At 35.5% G+C, this 14777-nt stretch overlaps 1 protein-coding gene and 1 long non-coding RNA gene across 8 annotated transcripts in view; both read right to left on the bottom strand.

Annotated features, from left to right (window-relative positions):
• Nucleotides 1-2086: 2086 nt before the first annotated feature.
• Nucleotides 2087-6686, bottom strand: LOC135320270 (uncharacterized). Of its 2 annotated transcripts, none has more exons than XR_010379509.1 (2): nucleotides 3339-6686; nucleotides 2087-2757 (listed from the first exon to the last, which is right to left on the bottom strand). It is a non-coding gene; the product is annotated as an uncharacterized LOC135320270 (long non-coding RNA). The 2 variants fall into 2 exon arrangements; XR_010379510.1 differs by having other exon boundaries at nucleotides 4494-6686.
• A 2992-nt stretch (nucleotides 6687-9678) lies between these two features.
• Nucleotides 9679-14777, bottom strand: part of YTHDC2 (YTH N6-methyladenosine RNA binding protein C2) — a 62264-nt gene continuing 57165 nt past the window's right edge. For 3 of the 6 annotated variants that reach the window (XM_031448831.2, XM_064483197.1, XM_064483213.1), the window contains 3 exons: nucleotides 13807-14010; nucleotides 12876-13058; nucleotides 9679-11648 (listed from right to left, as the gene is read on the bottom strand). In XM_031448831.2, the coding sequence (XP_031304691.1) occupies nucleotides 11568-11648; nucleotides 12876-13058; nucleotides 13807-14010 (468 nt within the window). In that variant the 3' untranslated portion in view covers nucleotides 9679-11567. Of the gene's footprint in view, nucleotides 11649-12875; nucleotides 13059-13806; nucleotides 14050-14072; nucleotides 14546-14777 lie in introns of those variants that run through there. The other 3 variants (XM_064483200.1, XM_064483205.1, XM_064483210.1) reach the window with 3 other exon arrangements.

Raw genomic sequence — 14777 nt, 5'->3', positions numbered from 1 at the left:
CATTTACCACCAATGATGAGAGTCCTCATTGTCAACTAAATGGTGCATAATCCAAATCCAAAATCTTATGCCAGCATCTGCATTTCTGGATCACTCCTGACACCAAATGTCACAGGTTGGGCCCACCTATGAGAAGGATAATGGCCTGTGGGAGTGTTCTTGTGATAAAAATCGGGAAAGGAGAAGGGAAGAAGCAGAGTTGGACAAGGGGAAAAGATGAGTCACAATGCTATCTCAATGGAAATCTCAGCCTTCTCTACATAAAGTCTTGAAGCTAGGGTGACTCTTAAGAGTTGTCTCAAGTTGGGATAAGGGGCCTGAGCATTTATACCCCAACCAACCAGTCACTGGAGATGGGCCACCCTGTAAAGGCACATGGCTTGGGCAAGGCAGCTCTCTTCAGCTGAGGCAATATCCCCAAGGGGCTGAATCTGATGGCTTTCTGCCAGCAGCCCACCCAGCATCGGGGGAACTGTTTACTTCCTAAATGGCTATCTGGGTAATATATCATGGTGCCCTCATAGAAACTGACTAGCAGTAAATAATGGATTTTTATGATAGTTTGGTTTTTTTTTTTAATGTCAGTTTCAACTATAATGTAAATACTTACAAAGTTTAAAACCTTCAATTCAATCTTGAGGGTTGTAATTGAGAATAAAATACAATGAAAGGCTGAAGTACCTCACGTTGTCAAGGAGGAGAAAATTTCTCTCTACCCCTCATGGTTCTTTTGGCTGATCTAATAATTAAATTGACACAAGGCAGATTAACAGGAGGGAAAAAAAAAACAAACTTAATTTTGTACGTACAAAAGTCTCATAGATACAGAACCCACAAAAGTGACCTAAGTAGGCAGCTTTCATACCTTTTAGACAGAGAAACAGTAAATTTGTGAAGAAATGACAAGACAAAGGGGGTTGGGCTTGGAGAAGTAAATTGGTAAACTAACAAGATCTGTCTATTACACAGACTTTTTGGCCCTGAATTTCCTGTTTGGTAATAAGGTTGTCTGTCTACCTCCTGGTACAAGCAGGGTAACTTTCATGTGGGAGGTTTATTTCCTGTTTTCAGGGGGACATAGGAGGATCAAAGTATCCTTCTTGTACCAGCTGTGTCTAAAATAACTCTAATTCAAAACAATTAATATGCCAAACAGCCTATTTTGAGGCAGCAAGCCCTAAACCCCATCAATGCATTGCTTGGTACTCAGTAAATGTTTTCAAATTAAATCTAATAAAACTTGACCATTAATGCTCCCATATGAAAATTCACATATAAATCCAACATCACAGACAGATGTTTATAAGGAATCTCATACTTTAGAAATTCAGTGAAGTTTCATTGAACAGATCAGGGTTTTCACTGAAAACAGAAAGAATGAAGAGGTTTTTTTGTTTGTTTGTTTTGTTTTGTTTTTTACAAAAGATCTGTTTACAAAGAGGGAGGCAGTGTTAAGGAAAAACAACAAGGGAAAATGAAGCACCCAATGACTAGCAAGAGCTGGAAGTTACCACCACCCCTAGACCTGATGGAGCAAAGGAAGGAACAAGAAGTTATTGGAAACCAGAAAGTCTCAGATGTAGGAAAGAGCTATCTGACAAGAGGTATGGCTTTTAGCAGAGGATCAAGGACATGGAAAACCTGCCCAGTGACCCAGCAGACAGACAGAGAGAGATAAATTCTCAGCTCTCTATCCTCTCACCTTTCCATTTCTTGCCGGTGCCTCCCATTGGCCAAACCCAAGAAGAAGTCGGAGGACATAAAAGCCAGCATCCTGGGCACAAGGAGAGTGATCTGTAAGGACAGAGACTATCCATCATAGCAACCTTAATAGCTGCTTACTGAAATTTAAGACACAATATTGAGTTTTAGATAGTTATGTTTATCAGTGCAAATGAAAAGGTAGTTTCCTTAAAGGGCACTTTATTGATTCAATATTCTCAGCTTTAGTGGAAAGAGTTGTAAATGGTGAGCACTTTGGGTACTGTCTTGGCTTGAGTGTGGCTGAGAATACTGCCAAAGTCAGAAAGGACTAAAAAACAAAGAGAACAAGGAAGTGGAGGGGAAAAAAAGCACATTTTTTGAAGACTTAGGCACTTCAAGCCCTTTAGGGGAAGAAACATGGAAGGTTTATACGCTTAAGAGGTGAGTCCTGAGCACATGCCGTGGCTCCTCATCATGCCTTTGTTTAGTGGTCTGTACACAAGGGATGCTGCAGAGCATCTGTCCAGCTATTTTCACCGAGTGGTCTCTGTATTTGATTTGGGTTTTCTTTCTTCAGGTCTGAGGAATCCAAACACCAGTATTTATATCATGTCCCCTATACATCATCAATACTCCTTATACACACATTTATAGGGTTATCACTGGCTCTGGAAAGAACATAATGCGCATAATCGTAAAGCATGTCTAAAGTCAACCAGGGAAGTGGGTAGGAGGGTAAGTCACAATGAAGACTCTGTGCCTTCACCACAGCCCTCACCATTACCAAGATCCTTTCTGCCTCAGGGGAGGACAGGCTTTTAAGTCATGATTGTAACTGAAATATACAAACGTCTCAAAGCCAAAGAATCTAAAGTCCGCAACCAGTATCGCTCCGGTCCCTCAGAAGCTAGAGACACATCTTTAAAGTATGCTATGATTGAAGAAGAGCTCCAGCTCCAAGTGTGCCTCCCAGTCAAGGCATCCTTTTGACTTTCCAAAAGACCTGTTTTCAGTCGAAGCTCTCCCGTAACCTTCGGGCATCAGGTTCTTCATCTGTAAAACAAATAATGAACTTCATGATTCCTTAAATTCCTTCCAACCCTAAAATGATCTTGAGAACATACCATTTAAATCACTGCACTTTTTCATTCATGTCAATAAAGCTTGTGATTGGCATTTGAAAACACCATGCAACACCACCATCTAGTGGAAAAAAGGAAGTAATACTAGCAATGATATTTAATACAAATGAAATGAGATTTCATGAGAATAGTTACTTAGAACATTCCAAGTAGTATTTCTTAACTTTTTTATAGATTGTAGGCCTCTTGGAAAACCTAAATTCCCCCCATAATGCAAAAGTCACATATATTAAAATTCTGCATACAATTTCAGGGAACATATGGTCTTCTCCAGCCCTCTCCGATCATGCATGGGCCACAGTTTAAGAACTTCTACTGTATACATTATTTCAGGCATTGGGAAATGAATAATGATCCCATAATTATTAGGAATCAATAGATTTTATAACAGGTTTATGTCTCCCCTTTTAAAAAAAATCCAACCATAAATCCAACTTCCTTGTTTGTAGGGATACTTCATTGTATTAGGGCTGGTGAGAAGCAGGGTCCCACCTTCCATAGCAGAAGAGTCCAGGTCCTTCTGCTTCCTACTGCTTGACAGGAAGGGTACCTGGTTTGCCAGTCATTTGCTCCTACCAATTTTGATTCTTGAGAGGCTGTGGCAAAGACACAGGGGAAACTGGAAAAATCACTGAAGAAGTGGGAATCCAGCACTGTCAGTGTGCAATGACTGCAAAGCCAGGGTAAGATCCTGGACTGATCTTTCTTTGGCTATAATTCCATCTACTCACTTTCCTGCCCATTTCTATATCTGGTTCTTCAATCCCATCAGTTCTGTGAACTGTTTGACATCCTTCAAATGAATTCCTTTACTGCTTAAGTCAGAATGTGTTACTTACAATTAAGTTACACTGAAGTTTTTGATTGATACACACACCAAATTCTTGGGGATGACCAGAAAGGTAACTTTTATTCAGTGCAACGTATTTTATCATTTTCACTTACAGCAAAAGATCCAAAACTAATTAAAATTTCCAGAAGCCACCTCTCTAAAAATGATCAAATACTCGCAGTGCATTGCAGTATAGTCCAGTCTGATAGGCACTTTTTCTCTCAACTGATGAGCCTATGTTTTGCTATTTATACAGTTCTCTAAGAAATCATTTCTTATTTTGTTACTTTCCCTTCATTTCACACCAGAATTTGTTTAAAACAATCTCAAATACCTTCGGAACAAGACAGAATTCTCTATATGTTTACATACTCACGTAAGTGTTTCTGATAAGTAGCCAGGATTAATTAAGAGTAGGTGAAACATTCTTAGAAAAATTAACTGTAACTACAAAATCTTCTTTAAAAAAAAAATGCCACATGAAAAGGAAAGAAACACCAACAGGTCTCTGTGTGTGTTTTTTAAACTCAAACAGAATAGGCCCAGTTTTTAAAAAAGATTATTTCCCGATTTAAAAATAATATTTTGTGTTCACTAAACTTATTGTGATAATCACTGCATGATGTAGATAAGTTAAATCATTATGCTGTACATCTTAAACTTATATAGTGCTGTATGCCAATTATATATCAATAAAATTGAAGCAAAAAAATAAAAATAAATTTAAAAAATTTACCCAGGTATAGCTAAGACTGTTTCTATACCCAAATCATGTTGTTTAACGAACTATATGCTCCACTTATAGCAAAATATACCTTAAAATATGTGGTAAAATTGATGACCCACTCTTGTTTAGTAATACCACTCCTGGGGATCTGTTTTAAAGAAATTATTTAAAATAAGAAAATGTTTGCAATCATACTATACACAATAGGGAAACAAATGAAATTATAAATTTTATTCTAAAAAGTGAAATTCATTGAATATTATATAGCCATTACTACGAAAGAATCAGAAGTCTGCAATAACATGGGGAAAATAAACCTAAATAGCTACGGACACATGAATGGATAAAGAAAATGTGGTACATACATACAATGAAATATTACTCAGCCTTGAAAACGAAGGAAATCCTGACACACACAATACCATGAATGAACCTGGACAACATTATGCTAAGTAAAATAAGCCAGTAATAAAAGGACAAATACTGCATCATTCCACTTACATGACATATCTAAAATCATCAAAATCATAGATAAAGAATACAATAATGGTGGCCAGGGAGTGGGGGAGTGGGAAATAGAGGGTTGCTGTTTGAAGGGTATACAGTTTCAGTTAAGTAAGTTGAGTAAGTTTTAGAAATCTGCTGTACAACAATATGCCTATAGTTAACATTATTGTATTGAGCACTTAAAAATTGGTTAAGAGGGCAGATCTCATGTTAAGTGCTCTTACAACAATATAAATAAATAAATAAATGTATTGAGATTTGTGTCATGGCCCACAAAGTGGTCTATCAAGATAAATGTTCTGTGTGCACTTGAAAAGAATGTATATTCTGCAGCTGTTGGTGGTAAGTTCCATAAATATTAGGTCAAGTTGGTTGACAGTGTTCTATAAGCCTACAATATATTTGCTCATTTTTTGCCTTCTTTTTCTATCAGTTATTGACAGAAAGGTTATTGAAATCTGACAATAATTGTGAACTTATTTTCCCTTTCAGTTCTATTAATTTTCACATAAGTATTTTGACGCTCTATTACTAGGTGCCTAAACATTTAGATTATACCCATTGACCAACTGATTTAGATTATATCAATTGATCCTTATTACTGACTGTCTTTATGCCTGGTTTTTATAGTCTTCGCAGTGAATTCTACTTTGCCTAATATTAATATGGTCATTCTAGTTTTTAAAAAAATTAATAGTAGTATGGTATAACTTCTTCCATTTTTTTAACCTATTTGTGTCATCATATTTAAAGTACATTTATTGTAGGCATCATGTTATTGACTCTTGATTTTTTCATCCAGACAAGCTCCCCCCTTTAACTGGGATTTTTAGACATTAATATGATTATTGATTTTGTTAGATTTGAGTCTATCATCTCGCTATTTGTTTTCTATTTATTTAGTTTCTATTTGGTATTTCCATTTGTTCTTTCTTCCTCCTTTCTGCTTTCTTTAGAATTTTCACAAGTCTGGCTAGTGGGAATAGGCACTGTTACTACCCCTTTATAAGCACTAGGCATCCTGATTCCCTGTAATCCTTTCAGATGTTCCTTTTCCTGACCTCAGGTAGTTTCTGCACATGCATGCACACTGATTAGAGCTCTGAGTACTCCAGGGGCCTGTCCACAGATCTCCGGGGTTCTCCCTCAGGTAGTTTCTGCACATGTAAGCACACTGATCAGCACTCTGATGAGTACTCCAGGTGACTGTCGACAGATCTCTGGGGTTCTCTTGCTATGCAGTTCTACTCTTTCTGCTATTCTGTTCTATGACGCTTTGGCTTCCTCACTCTAAATTCTGTCCCCTCAACTCATAAACTCTAAAGTTCTGCTTCAGTTCCCCAACTCTATGGCACAGTATAGAAACTCCCTGAGGCAGTAAACTTGGGCAATTGTAGGATTCACCTTGTCTTCTATGTCTCAGGAATTACAGTCCTTCGCCTGATGTCCATTGTCTTAAAAACTGCAGTTTCATGTATTTTGTCTTTTTTTTTTAATGTTGTTTCAGGAAAGAAAGTAAATTTAGTCCATGTTACTCCATTTCATTTAGAAGTGCAAGTCCTCACTACCCAATTTTTAAAAACTACTCTAAAAAACCAATAATCGAGACTTCAATATTGGTGAAGAGAAAGATACATAAATCAAGAGGACATAACAGAGTTTAGAAAGAGAGCCAAAGAAATATGGCAAACTGATTTTTAACAAAGGTGCAAAGACAATTCAATAAAAGTGTTTTCAAAAATGGTATTGGAATCAATGGACATTCATATACATAAAAATGAACCTTAACCTAAATATCACAACTTGTACAAAAATTAACTCAAAATGGATCATAAATCTAAATGTAACAAATGCAAATTAGATAACGTTTAGAAGAAAACAGGAGAAAACCTTCATGACTAAGGATTAGGCAAAAGAGACATGACACCCGAATCATGATCCATAAAAGAAAAAAAACTGATAAATTATGGCTCATCAAAATTTAAAACTATAAAGAATACTGTTAAGAGAATTGAAAGACAAGCTACAGATAGACAAAAATATATTTGCAAATCACGTATCTGACAAAGAACTTGTATTCCAAATATAATGAAATCTCAAAACTCAACAGTAAGAAAACAAAGGATTTAATTTTAAAGTGGTCAAAACATTTGGACAGACACTTCACCAAAGAGGACATATGGGAGACTGCTATAGGCTGAGTATCTGTGTTGTCCCCAAAATTCCTATCTTGAAACCTTAATGCCCAGTATGGTGATGTTAAGAGACTTTCTGGGGCCTTTGGGAGTTGATTATGTGAGGGCTGAGCCCTCATGAATGGATTAGTGCCTTAATAAAAGAGGCTCTAAGAGAGCTTGCTCATTCCCTTCAACTCTGTGAGGACACAGCAGTAAGTCAGCAGCCTGCAGCCAGGAAGAGGGCTTGCACCGGAACCCAACCATGCTGGCACCTTTATCTTGGACTTCCAGTCTCCAGAATTGTGAGAAATAAATTTTGGTTGTTTATAAGCCACACACCACACAGTTTGTGGTATTTTGTTACAGCAGCCTGAATAGACTAAGACAGCAAAGTATTACGCACATGAAAAGATGGTCAACTTCAGCAGCCATTACAGAGATACAACCTAAAACAATGATCAGATACTATTACACATCTAATAGAAAGGTGAAAATAAAATACACTAGCAACAGTAAGTGCTGTCAAGTATGTGGAGCAACTAGGAGCTCTCAGACATTGCTGGTAGGAAAGCAAAGTGGTACAGACTCTCTGGAAAACAGTAGTCTCTTACAAAATAAAATATACACTTACCATATGATCCAGCATTCCCAGTCCTAGGTGTTTACTCAAGAAATGGAAACGTATTTCCACACAAAATACTGTACCTAAAGTTGAGCTGTTCTACTTATAATCACACACAAAGAGAAAACAAGCTAAATATTATTCGACAGATAAATGGTTAAAAACAAAATTGGCACATTCTATACAATGGAATCCCACTCAGCAATAAAAAAAATGAACTTTGATATACATAACTTAGATCACTGTTAAAGGCATTATTATGAGTGAAAGAAACTAGACCCAAAAGGTTACATACTATATGATTTATTTATATGATATTTCCAAAAGGAGAAAACTAGAATGCCAGAGAACAGACCAATGGCTGGCAGGCTTTAGGGGTAGTAAGAAGATACAGTTACAAAGGGATAGTGTCAGGGAGTTTTGGAGGTGATGAAACTGTATTCTGATTGTGGTGGAAGTTACATAAATCTGTGTATGTGTAAAAAATTCACAGAGCTGTACACCTAAGAAAAAAAGGTGATTTTACTGTTTGTTAATTCTAAAAGTTAAATCAATTTTAAGGAAAACTTCACAGTAAACCTAACACTAAATGATGGCACAACTAGTTGGCTAAACAGATGTTAGGAGAAGAAATTCCAGGCAGAACAGAGAGCTAAATCTAGCCTCTGATACTGGAAGGCACCTGGTACATTCAAGGAATAGTGAGGAGGTCAATGTGGCTAAAATGGAATGAGCAGAGGGGGAGAGTAGAGAAGGTCAGAGATATAACGGAGGGCCAGACAACAGGTGATTATGCCATTAAAAGGACTTCAGCTTTTGAGTGAAATGGGGAGCATGACAGGGTTTTGAGCAACCGAATAATATGAACTGATCTAATGTTTTTAAAGGATCACTGATTTCTGTGTTGAAAATAGATTGGTGACACAGAGAAGAGGTAGAAAAGGGAAGACATCGTGGGAAGTCATTCCAATAACCCAGGTGAGAATGATGATGGTTCAGTCCAGAGTAGTTGTGACAGATGTGATGAGAAACAGTCGGAGTCTAGATATACTTTGAAGGCAAACATAAGAAATTTTTCTGATGGATTGAACTGAGAGTAATAAAGAAGTCAAGTTTCCTGGTCTAAACAACCAAAAGAACGTAACTGGCATCAATTGAATACAGGACAGCTTTAAGTGGAACAGACTGAGGGGAAATAATAGCAGTTTAATTTTGAATATGCAGAATGTGAGATTTTATTTGACAGCCAAGTAGAAATTCACATTTGGCTAGAAAGACCATGATGCATCCAGTGGCCCTGACCACACTGACTGCACAGTGTGGTCCTCTAGGTAGAGAGGAATCATGGAGAATTTTGGAGCACAGTGAGGATATGTGCTATGGGAAGCTCAATTAGACTTAGTGGTGTAGTCTCTTGTGAATTATGTGTTTAGTTGCACTACTTCTGACCTGGTGTTGATTCAGGGATGAAGCTCATTTGACTTAGTCCTCAGACTTTCTCTGTTTCAGGATATAAGATTTTAAATGAAGAATGAGTCTCTGAGGACAAATTCTTAAATGAGTATGTCTTTTCTTGAAGTACTCATGGAAGATTATTCTTTCCTCATTGTCTATCTTTGCTGTAACCGGCAGAGTGAGGCTGAGTTGTTCAGTGGATACAATGGCACATTACTACAATGCAGTGTGCCCTGACTGAGAACAGAAGGTGGATAGCTACATATTCTACTAATGTTCAAAAGATTTTCTATTAAAAACATGTCTTGGGATTTTTTCCCCTCCCCCTATTGTAATAAGGCAAAATTTTCTGAGGAGGTGGTACTGATATGAGGCCATCACCTTCTACAGCAATTCAGTATTCTTCAAAGTATTTGAAATTCATTAATATCTCAGAGGATTCTGTTGATCACTGTTAACTTAGTCCTGCTATACAGTATCAGAAATAACAAAATCTAAGTAATTTAACAGAATTTCATTTAATAAGTATATTTAAAGTTCGTTTCTTCCAAAAAGCAGCATTTTAATTACATTCAAGTTATGTTTATCTTAAACATCAACAAAGTCATCATTTACATACAAGGATAGACATTAGAAAACAGATGGAAATTAAAACAAGTTTTATTTTTTAGAAGTCCTTACTTCCAAATTAGAATACTGTGAACTGTTAAATATACAACTAAACAAAATGTACACATTATTAGAAAACCACAAGTTGCTCTAAGAGGAAAAAAACTGTAATGCACATTGAGTGGAACATAATTCACATAGGGCCAATTTACAGGTATGTCTTAAAGTATAAAACAAACAAAAACCCAGTAAACTACAAATACAGGCAAAAGTCACAGCCGACATTTTAAACCAATGCACCAACATAAAATGCTTTCCCAGAGAAAGTAGAAGTGTTCTGAAGATTTTATGTTGACCCACGGTTTTTCACTTCTTTGTTCTCAAATAAAGAAGCAGACGACTTAAGAGTTTTCTTTTTGCCTTTAAATTAGATTCACGTTGGTTTTTTGTTATATGGCAATGACCCAAATGTATTATGAGAAGTGCTATCAAACCCATTCTACTGAAAACTTAGTAACCAAGACATTTCTTTCATTTCTCCCTGTACCTCCATTTCCCTTCAGAAAGCCTCTAAGAAAACTTTATAGACAATTGTGGTAAAGAGATCAAACCAAATTATTCTAAGATGGCAAAGAAATATGAGAGTTGGCACTAACATGGGTTTACATAAAATTACTCCCATTAAACCACAAATGCAAAAACAGAGAAATTCTATCTGAAAACATAAGTAGGATAAAAAGTACTGGAAAACAAATAGAAGGCATTTAGAATTGTGGTGCTTACGGGCTTATTTTGGAACATGTACAGCAACCAAGATACCACTAACTGTTAAGAATATTTTTTTTCCAACTTGTATAACTTGCTTAAATTTTTAACTTGTCTAAATCAAGTTTATTTAGCCAAAACAAAGAGGTCATAATTACTGTGGTTTTACAGAGCTGTGTGAAGACTGTAATGTTGGAGAAAGGAAAGTTTGGTACACATCAGATTAAAAGAGGCAGTACCAGGTATAAAACTAAGCATTTAATCTTATCTGATCAGTCAGGGAAGAACTCTGCTTTTCTTCAGTTTTTACTGCATTTCATAATTGCAGAAAAAGAACATCCTTTCTTCTTTTTTTCTTAATGTATCTCAGGCTAAAAATGGCAGAGTGAATAGTCCTTAATCAGCACACACTTTTTTAAAGGGACATTTTTAGAATTTGGTCATTTGCTTTGCTTTGCATGTTTTTTAACGGTAAATCTTAAGAGCTCACTCTTCTAAAAATAGTACTCAGAAGTACAGATATAGTTAGGCCTTTCTTAAAAGTAAACAATTTACTTTGAATTAAAAAAAGTCAGTAAGAGTTATAGGTCAGTGTTTTAAACATGAAATGTTTAACTTTAAATTAAGTATGTTTAACTTCTATTCTGTCAAATAATGAAACTACTACTATTTTATTCAATTATAAACCTACAATTAACAAATATATAATCATTCCCTATGATCACTATAAAAATTAAATTATCCTTTTCTCTTTTATATGAAAACGGTGGTTCTAAACAAACACCTTTCAACCAGAAAAGCCCATTCATAACACACAATCCCATCTCAGTTTTTGGAAGTCAGGGCATTCAGTGGTTATAAACAGGCATGATATTCTTCTGAAGCTAAGAGTTCTGGAAGAGTTAAAAAAAAAAAGAAGAAGAAGGAAAAAAAGAAGAAAAAAAGAAAAGAGACATTATCTGAAAAATATCCTTAATGACCACAAATACTGCCAATACTCAAAGTCAAGTATGGTATAACCTGAGTCTCAATCAGTTGTGGTTTTTTCTCCCAGTGGAAGGCGTTCCCATAACTGGAGCAACTGTTCACCAACCTGAGGTTCTAGTTCCTAGGTAAACCAAAAGTCAGAATAAACATAAAAAGAACTAGATTGAATTTTTTTATCAACAAAACTCATAATGATAAAAATGTAAGAAAATCACTTTCAACTTTATGTTTCTACTAGAACATGCTAAAATCATATGGTATGCATTGCTCTAATTCTTTTCATCAAGATACAGAGTTGACTTCCAGACTTCAGGAGTATTATTAACCTGTAAATATTGTAACTATTTGTGATAAAATGGTGAAAAATTTCTAAGGAGTTCTTTCGGAATTTTTTTCTATAGAAATAATGAATTTTGTTTTTCATGAAGATTTAGCAAAAGCATTCAGCTTGAACTTCCAAAGGTATTTATTGTGAAACCCAGCATATTAGATGTTTGGGGCTTTTTCTTAAGAAACTATCTTAAATGACTGCATATTCTCAGGAATTAGGTTTATTTCAAAATCACTATTATAGAATAAAAATGAAAATACTATGACATAATTGAAAAGAATGTCATTTATGTTCCTCTTGTGACATGATGTGCACTTAAAAAGAACTTTAACACTTTTCATATGGTGATCTGAACTGAGTCACACTGGTTCAAATAAATTATTAGGTATGACCTTAAGCAAGACTAATTTCTCTGAATCAATTTTCTCCTACAAAAAAACTGGGCTAATAACTCATACTAGGCCCAAGAATTGAATTACCTCATATAAAGCAGCTAGCGCAGTAGTCAATATATATGTTAATTTCCATCATCTTCACTAGTTTAAAATGCTTATCAGTACCATCATCAAGGCAAAGTAAAGCATAATATAAATAAAACAAGCCACAAAAATATAAAAAGGTTGTTATATATGTTATATCATTAGTTAAAGCCATCAAGAACTTAGATATTGTTGTTATCCTTAGACTTTAGTGAAATTATTTGAGAATAACACTAGGTTTTAATCCTATCTTTAGTTAGTAAGACAACAGAAACCTCCATAAAGTAACTTATGAAAGATTTTTTTATATGCAATGACAGAATTCAAATTTACAAAGTGTTGAAAAAATACAATGAGCTCTGTCACACACATCTGCAAGTAGGTTTGTAACTTGCTCTTTTACAAATCTGACCATTTATCTCCCCATGGGCGCACAGAATATACATTTGTGTTCTTGCATCTGCTCCTCAAACAAATCACTGAGTAACAGCCAAACAAAACAAAAAGTGGAAGAAAAATATTAAATGTCATTGTATACCTGCCCATCTCTGCTTATCTGGACTTTTTTGTTGTCATTCCAAGGATTGAGTAAATGGTGTGCAAACTGAAAGGGAAGATTTTCTTTTCGTATCCACTCCACCTTAAACACTCCTCCTAGTCCAGCTGAGCCCCAGTCCTGACTCTTCTCCCTTCCTATCTCAGACGACATTCTAGAAAATCCCTGTGGGTAAAATGAGGAGGAAAGGGTAAAGGATGATATTAAAATGTCTGAATTCAATTTACCTGAGAAAAGTTCTGAGCTGTTCATTTTTTTAGGGTAAAAATGTAATATAAAGATAACAGCTAACAAAAATTTAAAAACTACTCTTTTAAGTGTTTTTCATAAAAAGATGAACTAGCAAATTTTAGAGGAAAGACCAATTCCAGCCTTTTAATGTAATTTCAAATACAAATATATTTTCTAAATAACGAATCACAGTTCTAAACCCACATTTATTCCACTATAAATGGATACAATCTAACTTCTAGGTTTTTAGTTTCAAAAATTATAATAATATTGAATAATAAGTTATTTGGTAAATTCAGATATACATCAAGTCAAGAAGAGTTAAGAAACATACTCAGTTTCTTGACTGTCAATTCTAATCTCTTTGGCTTATTTAAATACATATTTTATCAAAAAGCCACACTTCTCATTACTTTAAAGCAACCTGGGAAATAGTCAATCTAAAGTTGTCTTCAGAAGGTAAAACTGTTTATCTGGAGAGGCTCTAGTAAAACAAGGCAAAAATAAAGGGATCCCTATATTTCATTCCTTTGAAGAGGTACAATATATTCCTCATCCTCAGTCAAGCAAAATGCATTCTTGCATTCCTATGCAATAAAAAGCCAGCTTCTTTTTAATCATCATCTAACTGATCTAATCTGCAGCCAGAACAATGCCGTTTTACTGTTTCAGGATGGCTTACCTGGAAATGTCCAGATCCTTGAACAGAAAATACCAAGTAAACCATGCTGCTTTCCCAAAAAGCTCGATTTAGCTTCCGCTCATTACTAGGGGTTGTAGACCAGATACCCTTCTGCTGAGAAATTTCAAGGTTTCTCAAATTGCTACTCTTCATTATAAAGTATCGAATAGGCATGTTTGGTCTTGGTGAAGGAGATTTTGAGCCCTAAAAAAGAATGCATAAATTCTTGAAAGGTAATTTGACCTTTCAAGATCAATAGGCTCTATTAAATAACATCTTCATAAATATATAAACCAAAATATTTTATCTAATATTCAACAAATAGCTCTATCATGCCTGAAAACCTGAACAAGGCCCACCCAATCAAAATGAGGTTAAGGAGCCAAAACCAAGGACTCTTTTTCAGAGCATTCAAAAATCCCTTAACAAAAAAGGATCCTGGATTACAAACTTTGATTTATATGTACTTTCAGAAAATATTTTAATACATTTTCAAAGTCTGAAAACAAAACAAAAATTGCTCCAGCTTACTGCCTGGATATAGTTTCCAGGCGACAATGCAGGAAAGGGAAACAAACAGAATCTAACGTTCTCAGTGAATTACAGAGATACAGCTTAGAGTTTAGAGGCCAAAGTGACTAGAACTTGCCTGGCAGTGTACTAGACAGAAGGGAGTTGCAAGGAGAGTTTCCCAGGAATTGCAGAAGGGGTCCCCAAAAGTTCCTGGCTAAGTGCTGACCTGCATATAAGTGAGAAAAAAGGACCTGAGGCCAGCAAAGATCAAAAGGAAAAGAGCTCCTGGAGCTCACGTATGATTGGGAATATTTCATCTTATCTCCTGTCAGAATGGAAAGAACTTATAATACATAGGGCATTAGCCCAGAGAAGGATCACACCTTAGTACTGGAACTAAATTAATATCAGAATAAAAATTGTCCAGGACCCGCACTAACACTGCTTAAAAGTAAATC

Source organism: Camelus dromedarius, chromosome 3 (genome assembly GCF_036321535.1).
Source record: "Camelus dromedarius isolate mCamDro1 chromosome 3, mCamDro1.pat, whole genome shotgun sequence".
Lineage (NCBI taxonomy): Eukaryota > Metazoa > Chordata > Mammalia > Artiodactyla > Camelidae > Camelus > Camelus dromedarius.
This window is presented reverse-complemented; position numbering and strand designations above follow the sequence as displayed.